We start from the raw sequence: 13,739 nt of genomic DNA on the forward strand, positions 1-13,739 counted from the left end.
TTCGAATGTTGCCACTCGAAGCCATGGGAGATATCCAGGATGTGTGAACCCACGCCACCTACCACACCACCATCGCACCAGTGAGCGCAATAGGACGTCAGATGCTGGTAGTGCCAGAACCTAAAGAAATCGATCTTGGAAATTCACTTAAATCCAGCTAGGTACAGGGGAATGCATATAGTTGGAAAATTGAGCAGCTGCTTAGGCATTTAGCGGTACTTAGCTGAGCTGTAAAAGTATAGTAACAGTACTGGAACCAAAACATGGACATATTCCAAAATTTAAAACTAGTTACGAAGAACTGCATAGATAGATGGAGAAATTGAATAGGTACCTGCACCATTTGGAACCGCATAAAACGAATATTTCTATTCTCTGTGTTAATAGGTGCTAACTGGATATGAATAATATCGAATGCTTGCTTATCTAGTGCTAACCTTGACCTCATATTTACCTGGAAAAAATTACTTATATTGTTTGGGTTAACATTTCGACAAACAACTGTTTGGCTTTTGTCCAAAAATTTTAAAAATGCACCACTGCTGTGGTGGACATGTAAGCTATTATTTAATGGCGCCTATTTTATTGATTATTCCTAGTTGATAAGCGATATAAATTCCCAGCTGTGCTTTTATTGGGTATTTAGTAGGTTAAGTAATTGTTCTGACGTAAATGGAACCTGATCAAGTAAAATAATACGTAGCACTACTTTTTGGACAATTTAGGAAATAGTACCAAAATCTTGGAAATGTTTTCTAAATTCTTGGGAATTTGTAATATACCTAATGTTTTGTAATAATTTTGATGATCGCTCTTTGATGTCTCAAGTTCATTCAGTTTCAAAATGCAAATATGGTAATTACGTTACTTTGAAAGAAATTCCTCGATAATTATTAAGAGTTGTTTTGTTCAAAAAAATTTAGAAATAATTTTTATTTTCTAAAAAACCAGTGGCGTATCATTTTTTCTAGAGTTGCAAAAAAATTACGATTTTCACTTTTTTTAATGAAACTTCAACACCCTGTATTTTTCTAACAAAGTATTTTTAGATTTCACTTTATATAACAAACTAGGGTTATTTTTATATGTTGAACACATAAGCTTGTGCGCTAAACACTGAAACAGTTTGTATATTTTTATCTTTTATTTGCAATTCGCAGTTCAAGCAGCCCAATTTCAATTTTTCTAACTAGGTTATTTGGTTGTTTAACTTGGAGGTAACTGATTACAAAGTTATAATTAGATTATTTGATCTGCAGGCGGTTACAAATATACGAGAAAAAAAAGATCTTTATACCTATTAGGGTTACAGAGTTTCACCTATGAACGCAGATTAATACTCAATAATATTGAAATATTTCGATATTAGTGAGAGTTCATAGGAAATTGCAGAAAAAAGATTAAAAATTCTACACATTACAATATAATATTTAAAAATTAGTAATCAAAGCTAAAACCTTTAATAAATAGCTTTAATGTGGGATGGAGACACTTAAATATTTCAGGGTTTCGGACTACGTCTGACACGTCATCAACGACAAAGCACATCTACAAATTAAAATCCCCAAGACAAGTCAAACTGTCGTAACCCGAACTAACCTCAAATGTTTGTTGGTAAACATGTAACACATTATTAAAATCGAATATTTAGTTCAGTATGACTTACCCATTTAAAATTATTCAAGCGTAAGATTTTTTAGTGCAAGTTAAACAATTTTAATGGAACAAGTATGCTGTATATGTTTAAAACTTGATGGCAATCTCAGCTCCTTAAATTCTGAAGCAGACCGAATTGAAAAGCTATCTTTCATAGCTCCTGAATTGGTATCACTTTCGGTAATTTGTGGTAACACCAAAATACAGATTTTGTGATTTTCAGGAATGGCTTGAAGCTTTCTCGATATGTGCTGTATGCAACCAACAATTGAATGATGCCCATTCTTTCCGAAAATTATGTTTTACTAATGACTCTTATAGAAAAAACTTTAGTGAAAAATTTAGGAAAAGTGTGTTACATACGTCTATAACTGTGTCAGATAAACATGATTCTGATATAAAATGTAAGCCAGAAAATGCCTCTGATAGTGAAATTGAAAGTCAAAAAATAGTTAGCACTAAAGAAGTATTTAGTTGCTATCACTGTAAACAAAACTTTCATTTAAAATCGGCCCTAGCATATCACATAAGCAAGTGTCACAGTAGCAAAGATAAAGCTATTAAATGTGACAAATGTAGCACTAACTTTAGAACTGCAAAAGCACTTAATACTCACAATAAATCCTTGCACATTCCAGAAAAACTGCCCAAATTTCAATGTGAGAAATGTGAACAACAGTTCAAATTACTAAAAGATATTTTGAAGCATTGTTCAATAGACCACTTAATGTCTCAAAAAGACATAAAGCCCTATCAATGTGACAAATGCCTCACTAGATTTGCATCATGTAGTCTTCTCATTCAGCACAAAAAATACCATAATCAAGAACGTCAATTTACTTGCTCCATGTGTGGTAAATCATTCATTACTAAACGTGACCTCATAGGACATGAAAAACTACACAACAATGAACGAAAATACACTTGCAACGAATGCAACAAAAGCTTTAACACAAGTCAAAATCTAAAAACGCACATCTACGTAGTCCACACTGACTCAAGTCAGTGGAAGTATTCGTGTCCAATATGCTCAAAGAAATTTGCAATGAAGGCTAATTGGAAGGAGCATATTAAACGACATCAAGGTAATAAAGAATTTGTCTGTCTCATTTGCAAAAAATCCTTTGTTAGCAACCATGAGATGAAAAAACATACAAAACTACATTCAAATATTGCCTCATTTAGATGCACTCATTGCTCTAAGCATTACAGAGACAAACGTTGTCTGGACGCGCATTTATTCAAAATTCATGGCATAGGAGATATGAAAATATCCACTAGAGTTAAAAAGTATGTGTGTCACATTTGTCCTAGTCAATTTTATGATAATTCTAAATTGCAAAGACATATAAGAACACACACTGGAATTAAGCCCTTCAGTTGTAATGAGTGCGAAAAGAAGTTTATCGATAAAAGTTACTTATCACAGCATTTGAAAATTGTTCATGGGAGACTAAAAAAGGACGATTTAGTCATCAAAGAAGAAGTAGAATTTTCTAATTATTCGTAATTCATAATAATAATACAATGTTATATGAATTTTAGATGGAAAGGCAACCTTCAGATTGAAAATGTGTGCTAAATTAATTCGGTGAATATTTATTTTATTGAATATCATATTTTCTAATTAATAAAGTAATAAAATATTAAATAAATTACAAAGTATATTGGTTTATTTTCATGTTATTTAGTTAGTTATTATTCTTGCCTATAGTCTCTATGGTTTAACTGCCATATTCTACAGTATCATTTTCTTTGAACATTCTAAATTTCATTTCGATAGGTAAATCGCGGCAGTTACCTATCTCCTCTGCTATTATAGTGAACACCATTATTTTATAATATCTAATAGTGTTTTTTACAGTGATTGAAGTCTACCTCTACCTCTAATTTAGAGAGTTTCTATCTCAAAATTAGTCTTTTTTCACCATGAGTTTTAGAGATGATTGTTGTCATATTAAATATGGGACACTCTCTATATTAAAATAGCAGCTTCTGACAAAATTTCGCCACGTTTCAATACAGCCTGAGAAAGTTATTTTCATATTGTATCATATACAGTACTAATTTCAACATATTTCGTCTACGTTACTCCTACATCTGCTATTAATATCTTCGCCTACTTATAATCAATGAAATGAAACAAAAAAAGATAGTATTAAAAACATTTCATTTAATTATCATTTTAAAAGTTCGTCGTTAACCTTTTCAAAATTTGCAATTAAATGGTCTGGAATTTGTACCTCTTTCAAGTTGTCTTCTGCGATTTCAGCTTCTGTTCTATAAATTATTGTTTTATTTAACATTAAAGAAACTAAAAGGTTGAATACAACCAAGATTACCTTACCTGGAACTATGTAACTTTATAATACATACCTTATAAGGATGTCGACCAAATTTTCACAAGCCAATAAAACTTTTTTATCTGTTTCCCACTTGTGCAACTCCCTAAGTATAATATATGAATTTTTATCCCTGATAAACTCTCTAGTTATTCGCTTAGAACACAATTGGATTATTGCCTCAATTAAAATACATCTTAAACAAAATAAAAATCTTAAGACCCATATCACGAGTTACAAATTGTAGGAAAGTTAAAATGAAAGCTAAATTTTTATACCTTTTTATTCCTTTTCTTACCTTATATCAGGATCTTCTTCCCTCTCCTTATCTGATGGCAGATACTGAAGCTCCATTGGCAATTTGTCATTATCTTCCTCATCAAATTCTTCTGGTCCTGCCAAAGGTAAGAGTAACCTTGGTAATATATCAACATCATCACTTAATAGCCATTCGTGGAAGTCCGTTTCAAAGCAACAATTTTTCAATGTACCTATATGAGAAAAAATAGATGCTGAATGCTAAAGATAGTGGAAAAAGTAGGTATTGGCTGAGGTATGGCTTCCACAAGTAAATTAATATCAACAAATTCACAAAAAATTACAGAATGAAGCAACAGAGGACTTCATATTTATTTCAACTTACCAACAATACCACCTCTCCTAACTAAAGAATCTTTATATTCAGAAAATGGAAGCAGTCTTTGTATCACACACTTCTCTTGGTCCAATATATAATGCCTTACTCTCTTACTCTGTGACAAATTAGAGAGGACTGGTCCTAAGTAATGCAACTTTGCTGATTTATTATATTCATATTTAGTAAAAATTTCAATAAGTGCATCAAAAGTCTTATTGCTTTTCTCTATGATGTCTATAACTTTTTCAATTAAATATGTAGGTCTCGTTAAGTTGGACAATATCATGCAGCATTGGTCTGCAATTTTGCTGTCTTTATTAAAAATGTGATTAAGACAGTGAATGACAATGTTTTCAGGGGGAAGTTGAAGGGGTGGACAATCCGCCTCTATATTCAAATTCAACAGTGCTGAAGCCCCTTTCTCATTTGCAGATACATTTATCAACGTAAGACTGGCATCTTTTGCTATGGCTGAAGTTGTGTCTTCAAGAAGACTTATGAGTGAAACTAATAATTGGGGTTTCTCATATACAGCTTCTATGCCCTCAGGAGTTCCAGTAAGCCCTACAGTACACAGTTATCAGTCGAATTTGTTATTTTTGGTGGTTCTGTGTACTATTTAATCTGCTTACCTAAGACGTGTTCCAAAGCCACGGCTTTTAAATCTAAACGAGCCCCGATTTGTACGAACTTCAACAACTCAGTTAAAGCCTCATTCATTTTGAAAATATAAGGGAAATACTAAAAAAGCTAAATTTTTCACAAATAATTTTTAAAAACATGGAAGATTAGGTTAGAGGTGTATGTTAATGTTGACAATCTGTTTTTGTCAGTTCGCCATCCTCTATACATTTAAAGATAAAAGGGAAGAAACATAATCTCTCATTAATACAATTTGAGTCGGATTTCACTGATGATTCTGAAATATGTATGCAATTATTAAATGTAGTATTTTAATGTTCATTTATTAATAGAGTTTTTTAAATTTTGAATTGTGTATATATGGTTGCCTGTGACATTGTTTGTCAAACTGAGTAGATTTATTGAAACGTCAACGTCATATAGTATTGTATCCAGGCTATGCGGCATTGCTAGGTATCATCAATTTCTTTATAAATAGTGATTTTTTCTACATCCTATTATTTTACATTTTTGATAGTAAATTCTAAATGATCCGAAATTCCGAAATTTATTGAAGAAAAGTTTGTTTTTTTATTAGTTTCAATATTACTAACCATTGTTTGAAAATTCTCAAATTCTAAATTAGATTATGAAAATGTTTCTTCATCAGTAGCCATTTATTCTAAGTCGATTTGGCAACGTTAAAATCGTGTTGTAAAATGGCAGGCAAATTCGTGGAAGTGTAAATTTTTTATTTTTCTAATTTATTTGAAATCCTATCTGTTCTTTTAAGTGAAAACTATGTGTAATTCCTTTGTTTTGTGAGTGAATTATTAAATATTTCTTTTTGGTAAGTAGGAAATATTCAATGCAAAGCAGTAGGAATTAATAAATTAGAGCGGTGGTCCACTGTTTAAGAAGCACAAGGCATTTCATCAAATCTATTTAGCCAGCACTTATTAAATCCATTCTATTCTATTCCTATATAACAGTACACACAAAATACTTCCCATTGCTTAATTAAAGGAGCATACACTTTTGAGTACTTGCAGTGGTTTCTATTAACAAGCAAAGTCAAAGTGCAAACAACCTCCACAATCAACAGCTAAAGATCCAAACTTATTGCCCATTGCCCTACTACTATATTATATTTTCGACGAAAGTAGATAATATTAATATAATGAAGTTTAGCATTACATTTGCCTTGCAGTCTTGGCTTAATTACTGATTTGTATTTATAATGATGCTATCTTAGATGCTATTGTATGTTATGTGTCTATTAATCAGCCTCTTCTCTTTATTCATATGAAACAAGCCTCTAGCAAATTGGAAGAGTTAATTTGTTGTAAACAGTTTATAAGACTTGTATAGTAGGTATTTAACTAATTTTTTTATATTAATTTGTGAAAAATTGCATGCATCCAAATTGGAACATTAGAGAACTCTTGAGAAAATTCTTTGAAGAAATAATGCTAGTTTGGGATTTCAATTCAAATGTTGGAAAAATGAGCTGGCTAAAATTGTTAATAGGAGCCCAGCAGGACTTCTCGATAATATATTATATGCATGATTTATCAATTATTAAATAAACCTAGAAATTCACTAAGGCTAAGTTGTTCAATCATTGCCTCAATCATTTTTTAGAGTAGGGCTTAGTTTGGTTCATCAAAACTTCATTCTTCATACAGAAAAAACACAGAAAACAAGCATTGGCCTAGATATTGACCATGACATCACAGGTTTTCATATCTGTTTGTGTCTTTATTATCCTCTCTTTTTTTTCAAAATATTCACATTCAAAATATTTTACATTTTTTGGGATTGTAATTTCAAAATAGTTTGAGTTAGATCCAAGTGCTTTTTTAGAATGTCCATGATAGTTTAGACATGGGTAAGTGTTATGATTTACCCAGCAAGGGATATTCAAAAATGGAAATATTTAGTGTGGATAAACATAAATGCATGAGAAGGTAGCACCAAGTTCTCAAAAGGCATAGATCGTTCAAGTACAAATAGAATACGCATGTACGTACGTCGTCTGGCATATGCAACATTATGCGTGAATACCTAGTTTGTACGCGTGCATACCTAAGAAAGCCAATAAGTTTCGCTTTCGGAATTGCATTAAAACGTCAATATCATTATCCCTTCGAACCCTAAAATATAGGCTCATGTCGCAAGTCTTAAGATAACCCGCATAGCTGGGTGGGGCTGAGCGTTTCTATAATTAAAATGGGAAATGTCAGTGAAAGGGGCAAATAAGTAAAATAACTCCTTTTTTATGTAACTTCTTTTGGGAGTGTCTTAATGGATGAACGGTATCATTTTGTTTACCTTCAAACTCCAATCCGTTATAAACAAATTAAATTTAAATGAGTGCGTAACAAAACCATTAACTTTATAAGGAAAGAGGTAAATCAATAAAGTCAACAGTCTGTTTACGATCCCCATTATCATAAACACAACCAATTTCTATACAATATTTAGCGTTAACAAGAAAGGCCCACCTATCTGGTCATGCCACAAAAGCTCATTGCAAAACCGTCTAAAAGAGTTGTTTAGATATTACTTTCTCCGCTTTTTATGGTCAATGATTGATATGTGTGTCTGTACGGAAATTGCGTAAAAATAGCTTATTCTATTGACAATTATTTTTTTTGGGGCCTTTCATGCAGGTGAGGCCAGTTGGGATAACTTCATTAGGAATGATCGACATTTCACTATTTATAGAAGAATTCCCTATTAAGGAAATACCATGTTTTCATATGCTTTAGTATCTCAAGGCCCCATATTTGTGGACTTCAACAAGACAATGTTGTTAAATAATCAGTAATGTCACTCTGAAAATATGCTACCAAAGCACATTAATATACCCGCAACTGTTGATTGTGAATTAATGACAATTTTTATGTCTATAAGCAAACTATTGAGGTATCGTTAAAAGAACTCCTCTAGAAGCTACCTTCGTCCAATTATTGTCAAAAATCGCACTTCGACAATAATAGCTACCAATATAAAAATGAAATTAATCTAACACTTGATGATCAACTATTAGATAATATTTACCGTTTATCAATAGGTTAAAATCGAGGTTAAAATGTTAAACATCATGACCATATGGTTAATAGAAACGATTTTTTCAGAAGATCCGAAATTAATTTAACCACATCCGTTACGAGAATAGTCACCTTAAGACACCCATCTAATGAACACTAATCAAGTTTCCAGTGAGGAAGTGTCAAAGGCTTAAGTGAAAGAGGAAAGACTTCTTTATTTTTAACATATTTAATTTTCTGTGACGACTCGAACTTACCGTCTACTTTTAGAAGAAATTTGCTTAGTTTTGTAAGCTTCATCGAGTGTAACTCGATTCAAGCTGCCCTAATTCAGCAGAACAATAAAGTATCGCTTTGAACTCCAAACTGCGGGTACACTCAGTTAAATTTAGACTGCATGGCAGCAATAACAATAAAATAAAACCAACAGATGTTTGATGTTTACAATTTTAATTTTAATAACAGCCGCATTTCAACTACTGCTTGTTCTTTGCCTCGTCTGGGATGTCTTATGCCTTATATAAACCATGTTCTCTGACCCCTCCTAACAATGCTAATAACGTCTATATCTGCATGTTCAATTAACCATCTATATGCAGGAACTACAGTTCGTTTTTTGTCGTACGGTAACCGACCCTTTGTGTCTGTAAAAAGGGTAGAGAAATTAGGGGTTGTTTCCTCATGTGACATGGGGATAATATATTTAGATCCAGACTCACGATAAAAAGTTTACGTGACATTCTTACAAAGGGCAGCTTCACATTAAGGTGCAATGCTTTAAGTTAAAAAGGGAAGAGAATTGCGGGTTTGAGGTGATTGTTTTCTTTTGAGGGTATCTTCATGGTTTAGGCTGGAGGCTATTTTAAGTTTTTAAATTCGAGACACAATGGTACTTTACCGACGACTCATGTTTCACAGACATGAATCATATATCATAATTTGCATATGTTCTAGATGTGAATTGTCATTGTTTATCATCCATGTATATTAAAATTCATGAAGGAAGGTTTGCAATAACAGTCAGTAACAATGATTATCTACAACAAATTGTCTTGTTTAGACTTTGATTTCATGGATAAACCAGCGGTCATGAGGCCTAGTATTGGGAGGTGCTGTATAGTTACGACTTAAAAGATAGAATAGAATAGGACCCACGTACATCTTTAGAACCACGTAATACGTAGAATCATTAACAAAGCAAATTTCTTTTTTTTTTTTTTAGGAGCTATGAGGGGGACAAGAACGCGTCTCTTGTGAAATCTGAAAACCTGCATGACAATGCTTCCTTGTAGTAAGTTGGGTATGCTATGTTCGAAGTCGAAATGCAATAAGCTTAGTGCAACTAGTAGTAAAAATAAAGTAAACGGTAACAAGGAATTAAGAAAATTTGGGATTCCTTAATCATCACCTTAATTAGGACATCCTTAATTATCACGTTCGTATCTGATCATTCCCGAAGTCTTGATAATAAAATCTAAGACACTCTATAGAAATTCTAAAAGATCGTTTTTTGTACATATGTTTCATGAGCTTACATCCCAAAAATAGTTCTCTTGATGCATCCATACATGCATAATGCCAACTGCCAACCGATGTAAAACATCTCTGACCACCTCCAAGCGTTTTCAACTAAACACATCCCAATATTACACGTCTTTCCTTTTACCAACGACTACAAAACAAACACAAATTCGGGATTATCCTGAAATTTACACGGTGCTTTCCAGGCTTCCGCTCCAGAGCTTTTTGGAGTCGGGCATTTTCGACCGTCAGTTTTCCCAATGAATTTTCGTTCCAGTCGAGCCGCCACTTTCAAGCGAAGCGTTCGTTTTGGATCTCCTGGATGTCGTGGAAATCGCGTTAACCCAGTTTCGTAAGGGTGTGTACCGGTTGCAGATTAAAGGGTCAAATTCCTAGATGAATTCTAAAGGGTAATATGTATCTTCTTTGGTGAGGAATTTTTGTGGATTAGGGGGAAAAGTAACGAGGTTATTTTGAGCCAGAGAAGACGCAGATCAAAATGCAAGTGTTGAAGCTAGTTTCAGTGTCATGTGAGGGTGTTTTACTTCGTTTCTCCCAGATTTTTTCCATGATGATTTTAACATCGTGCCATGACAAACTTTTATACATATGTCAATATGAAAAATTCCATAAGGATGTGTCTGAGGAAACTCCCGGGAGGGAGTGTTCCGAGAGGTTTCCGATAATGGAAATATCTGGATATTTATGTCTAGCTACTTTGCCAACTCAATCGGAAAAAGTGAATTTTCTGGTTATCGACTATTAGAGTTATTATGTATTTTTCAGTATATGTATCTTGCTGAATTTGTATTTTTAAATATTTATACGGAACATCCACATATTTCCGAAAATTCGTGAGTTTGATTTTTGACGTAACTGATTTCGTATAGGTTTTTATCTCCTGTCAGTGGGTTCTGGAATTTAAGATGTTCCCACAGTTAAATTAAGTGTTTTAGTGAATTTTATCCTCACTCCCTCAACTGACACTGATAAATCTTAATTAGGCATTTCATGTCGTGTCATTTTTTAAAGCCTAATTATTATTGATAAGTTAACACTTAAGTCAAATGGTAATACTATGTGCAACGTCAAACCAACCAAAATGCAAGCTGTTAGACTGTTTAACAAAGTTAGACTTTGTGAGTGTAACTAGAAATCACTAAGTGGTGATTGTCACAGTAAGGAGCAACCCGTCGAAACATGACGCTCAGCTGCTATGACATGTTCTGCGTTAATTTTTCTAAAGTAAATCCCAGTTTGTTGATGTGTTTTTGAACTGTGTGTGCCCTCTTCCTTTAGGTAATCGTTTGAGTATCACTTGTGGTTTAAGGCCGATGTCCCAACACTTGTGAAGGTTTCTTTAACATCGCATAAGAAAAATGAACTATAGGTTGTGATATTTGATATTCAACTGTTGGGAAATTGGACGTTAAAATTAATATGTAGCATGACGATTGTTTGCTTGTTGAATTGAATGCTGATGTAGTCTAAAGCATGCCATTACTACTTTTTACATGGTGCATTTTTTAGTATAGTTTTTATTTATTTTTCACTATTGAACCAGAATAATTTACAGACATTCTTTATTAATCATAATCTGATTATTAAAAGCATTTCCATTATTCATGTTATTCATTGATTTTTCAAGGCAATCCAACGATAGTAATGTTTAGGCAAGGGAAGGTAAGCTTCGGATTGGGTGAGTGAGATATTTACTTCCTAAATGACGATAGTTTTAAAATCGATTTATAATCACCACTTCAATGAAATTACCTCTCATCATTGGAATTTCTTTCCTCTTCACTTCTTATTTAAGACTTATTGTCTCAAGTAAGGGACTCCAATCTTAAAACTATATATTTTCTATTGGTCTACCTCGAAAACCTCCTTAAATAATATAAAATTGAATTCTAGTTTACAGTGCCAGGGTAGATTTCGGTTTGATCCTTATCTTGTTATAAGAATCCTATAGAGGATTTCTCATGGGAAATTGCTCGGCCCCAGTATTTTCCTAAGATTGCTTAAAGCTACTTTTTTTGCATAAAGAATCTACAAAATTGAAAAAAAAATTACTTAAATTCGAATTTAGTGCAGTCTTCCTAGTAAGGCCAGATGAATACTTTCATTTTAAAATCCATATATAGTTATAACGGGTATTCTAATAAACAAACAATGTATGAATGCGTACCTACTTGTAACCCATAACTTAATCTTGAGAAGGAGTATTAGTTCAATTTTATCACTAGCATACAAAACTGGGTCTCAAAATTATTTATCCGTGACTGAAATTTGTTTCCTTTAATTTAATGACAAGTTGCATTGATCCAGCGGTGAACTACCCCTTGCACAAAAGAAATGAATATAGGACCCAACTTAGAAATATTTTTTCGAAAAAAAAAAATTGTCGTGTTGCATTCAAGAAATCCCTCATATGGACATGCACCGTAATAATAGTATATTGACCCTTGCAAAACCCCAATACAAAATTGTTTCGTTGACTCACCCCCTTATGCATTTACAAGACAATTTCTTCACCATTGGTTTACACGTGTTGTACGGCCATGGCATGTTACAGGTGCATGAATAAACCTCTGAATTCTAATTTTTAATTTTCATAATTTTTGTTAGTCGCACTCTGATTGCTACCGGGCGTTGTACGTGACCGTATCAGTTGCATTGATGCAAAACGCCCAGTTCATGTCTGAATTTATCGTAAAAAGTTGTGACTCGACAGCACGATTAAACAGCTGATTACATGAAACAAAAAGTCCGTCCATAAATTATTTTAATTGAAAATCCCAATAATCCGATTGGCAACAAACCTCGGGGAGCATAAATTTCAATAAAACTTTCCCCGATGACAGAGTTGATTAGTAGCGTTTAAAAAATGCGCCTACTTGTCATTCCTGACCACGTTCTCCTCCATTTTGAATTCTTTTAAGTGCTGCTTTATGGCCGACGAGATTATTCATCGTTGAACGGGATTAGAGCGCTATTTCCTCTGTTGTGACTTCTCCAAATCATGAGCGCTATATATTAGATTATCATAAGCCCGAGACCTCAGGAAGTGACTATTTAGACAAAGAATAAGTCTCCCGGTCGTGGGTATTAAAATAAGTGAAAAGAACATGGTAATTAAGTTAGTATTAAAGCCTTTTCAGCGACAGTATCGATTGGGTTGTTGTTGGGTTTGTGTCTTATTGTTGCGCTGCCGGAAAGGGAAGTGCTCTGTCATTACTGTCGGGAATTGACTCTGCGTGTGTCGCAAATAGCGGAATAGCTTTTCACATAAAAGCCATTCAGATTTTCGTTGTTATTTCTTGTGTCTTTTTCCTAACCGGGTAATTGTCTTTTGTAATTGCGAACAAGAGAGAAACGAGAGTATTTGTGGTCAATATGAGGCAAAGAGGTTGCATTAACATGTTTTATTTCGACAAGTTCAAAATTACATGATGTTGCAAAAAGTCATGGCTTCATAATAGCCCTGTATTCAATTCGTATTTTTGATAGAGAATAATGAGCACATATGCATACACAAATTAGAAAAATAATTAAATTGCTGGTTATGAAAACATTGTGAGTAATTTTAACGTAGTTTATATAATTTTTTCACACCCGATAGATGGGGAATTTTCGTGGTACCATATTACTTTAATATAGTAAGCACTAGTATAGACTAGAGTACCTTATTTGATCAAAATGAAACAAAACAAAAATGATTTAATAAATACGCATTTTTAAAACCATCTTCGAATCCCTAAATCAGTAAAACGAACCAATTTTGCACATAGGTAAATATCGTGGTATATTTCTCATAAGGACATAATGGCCATTTAAAATTCTTATCATGGGATATAGGCATATCGCAGAATCTGCACGAATTCAGTAAATATGTGCCAAAAAGCC

The 13,739-nt window shown here is 33.1% G+C and overlaps 3 protein-coding genes across 6 annotated transcripts in view; 2 read left to right on the forward strand and 1 right to left on the reverse strand.

Annotated features, from left to right (window-relative positions):
• Positions 1-313: 313 nt before the first annotated feature.
• Positions 314-3,275, forward strand: LOC136412615 (gastrula zinc finger protein XlCGF57.1-like). Of its 2 annotated transcripts, none has more exons than XM_066395729.1 (3): positions 314-330; positions 1,701-1,824; positions 1,880-3,275. In XM_066395729.1, exons 2-3 carry the CDS (start codon positions 1,720-1,722, stop codon positions 3,164-3,166), a joined length of 1,392 nt encoding a protein of 463 aa, XP_066251826.1. In that variant the 5' UTR covers positions 314-330; positions 1,701-1,719; the 3' UTR covers positions 3,167-3,275. The 2 variants fall into 2 exon arrangements, with proteins under 2 accessions (XP_066251826.1, XP_066251827.1); XM_066395730.1 differs by lacking the exon at positions 314-330 and having other exon boundaries at positions 1,627-1,824; positions 1,880-2,741; positions 2,869-3,063.
• A 530-nt stretch (positions 3,276-3,805) lies between these two features.
• LOC136412617 (protein HGH1 homolog) lies at positions 3,806-5,413 on the reverse strand. The gene is made up of 5 exons (XM_066395733.1): positions 5,268-5,413; positions 4,642-5,199; positions 4,297-4,489; positions 4,033-4,194; positions 3,806-3,936 (listed from the first exon to the last, which is right to left on the reverse strand). Exons 1-5 carry the CDS (start codon positions 5,353-5,355, stop codon positions 3,837-3,839), a joined length of 1,101 nt encoding a protein of 366 aa, XP_066251830.1. The 5' UTR covers positions 5,356-5,413; the 3' UTR covers positions 3,806-3,836.
• Positions 5,414-5,959: 546 nt separating this feature from the next.
• The window catches only part of CdGAPr (GTPase-activating protein CdGAPr), a 36,093-nt gene continuing 28,313 nt past the window's right edge, over positions 5,960-13,739 (forward strand). The window contains exons 1-2 of one of the 3 annotated variants that reach the window (XM_066395726.1): positions 5,960-6,106; positions 9,535-9,603. Coding sequence is in view for 1 of the 3 variants with exons in the window: in XM_066395723.1 (XP_066251820.1) it covers positions 11,034-11,078 (45 nt within the window). In the remaining 2 variants the exon portion in view is untranslated. Of the gene's footprint in view, positions 6,107-9,524; positions 9,604-10,813; positions 11,079-13,739 lie in introns of those variants that run through there. The other 2 variants (XM_066395725.1, XM_066395723.1) reach the window with 2 other exon arrangements.

The sequence above is a fragment of the Euwallacea similis genome, chromosome 12 (assembly GCF_039881205.1).
Source record: "Euwallacea similis isolate ESF13 chromosome 12, ESF131.1, whole genome shotgun sequence".
Taxonomy (NCBI): Eukaryota; Metazoa; Arthropoda; class Insecta; order Coleoptera; family Curculionidae; genus Euwallacea; species Euwallacea similis.

Coding starts and splice junctions, on each gene's coding strand:
- LOC136412617 (XM_066395733.1), bottom strand. CDS start 5,355: ATGAATGAGGCTTTAACTGAGTTGTTGAAGTTCGTACAAATCGGGGCT. Junction 4,490..4,641: donor TAGGAGAGGTGGTATTGTTG/GTAAGTTGAAAT, acceptor TTTCTCATATAG/GTACATTGAAAAATTGTTGC. Junction 3,937..4,032: donor TTGGTCGACATCCTTATAAG/GTATGTATTATA, acceptor AATAATTTATAG/AACAGAAGCTGAAATCGCAG.
- LOC136412615 (XM_066395729.1), top strand. CDS start 1,720: ATGGAACAAGTATGCTGTATATGTTTAAAACTTGATGGCAATCTCAGC. Junction 1,825..1,879: donor CTTTCATAGCTCCTGAATTG/GTATCACTTTCG, acceptor TGTGATTTTCAG/GAATGGCTTGAAGCTTTCTC.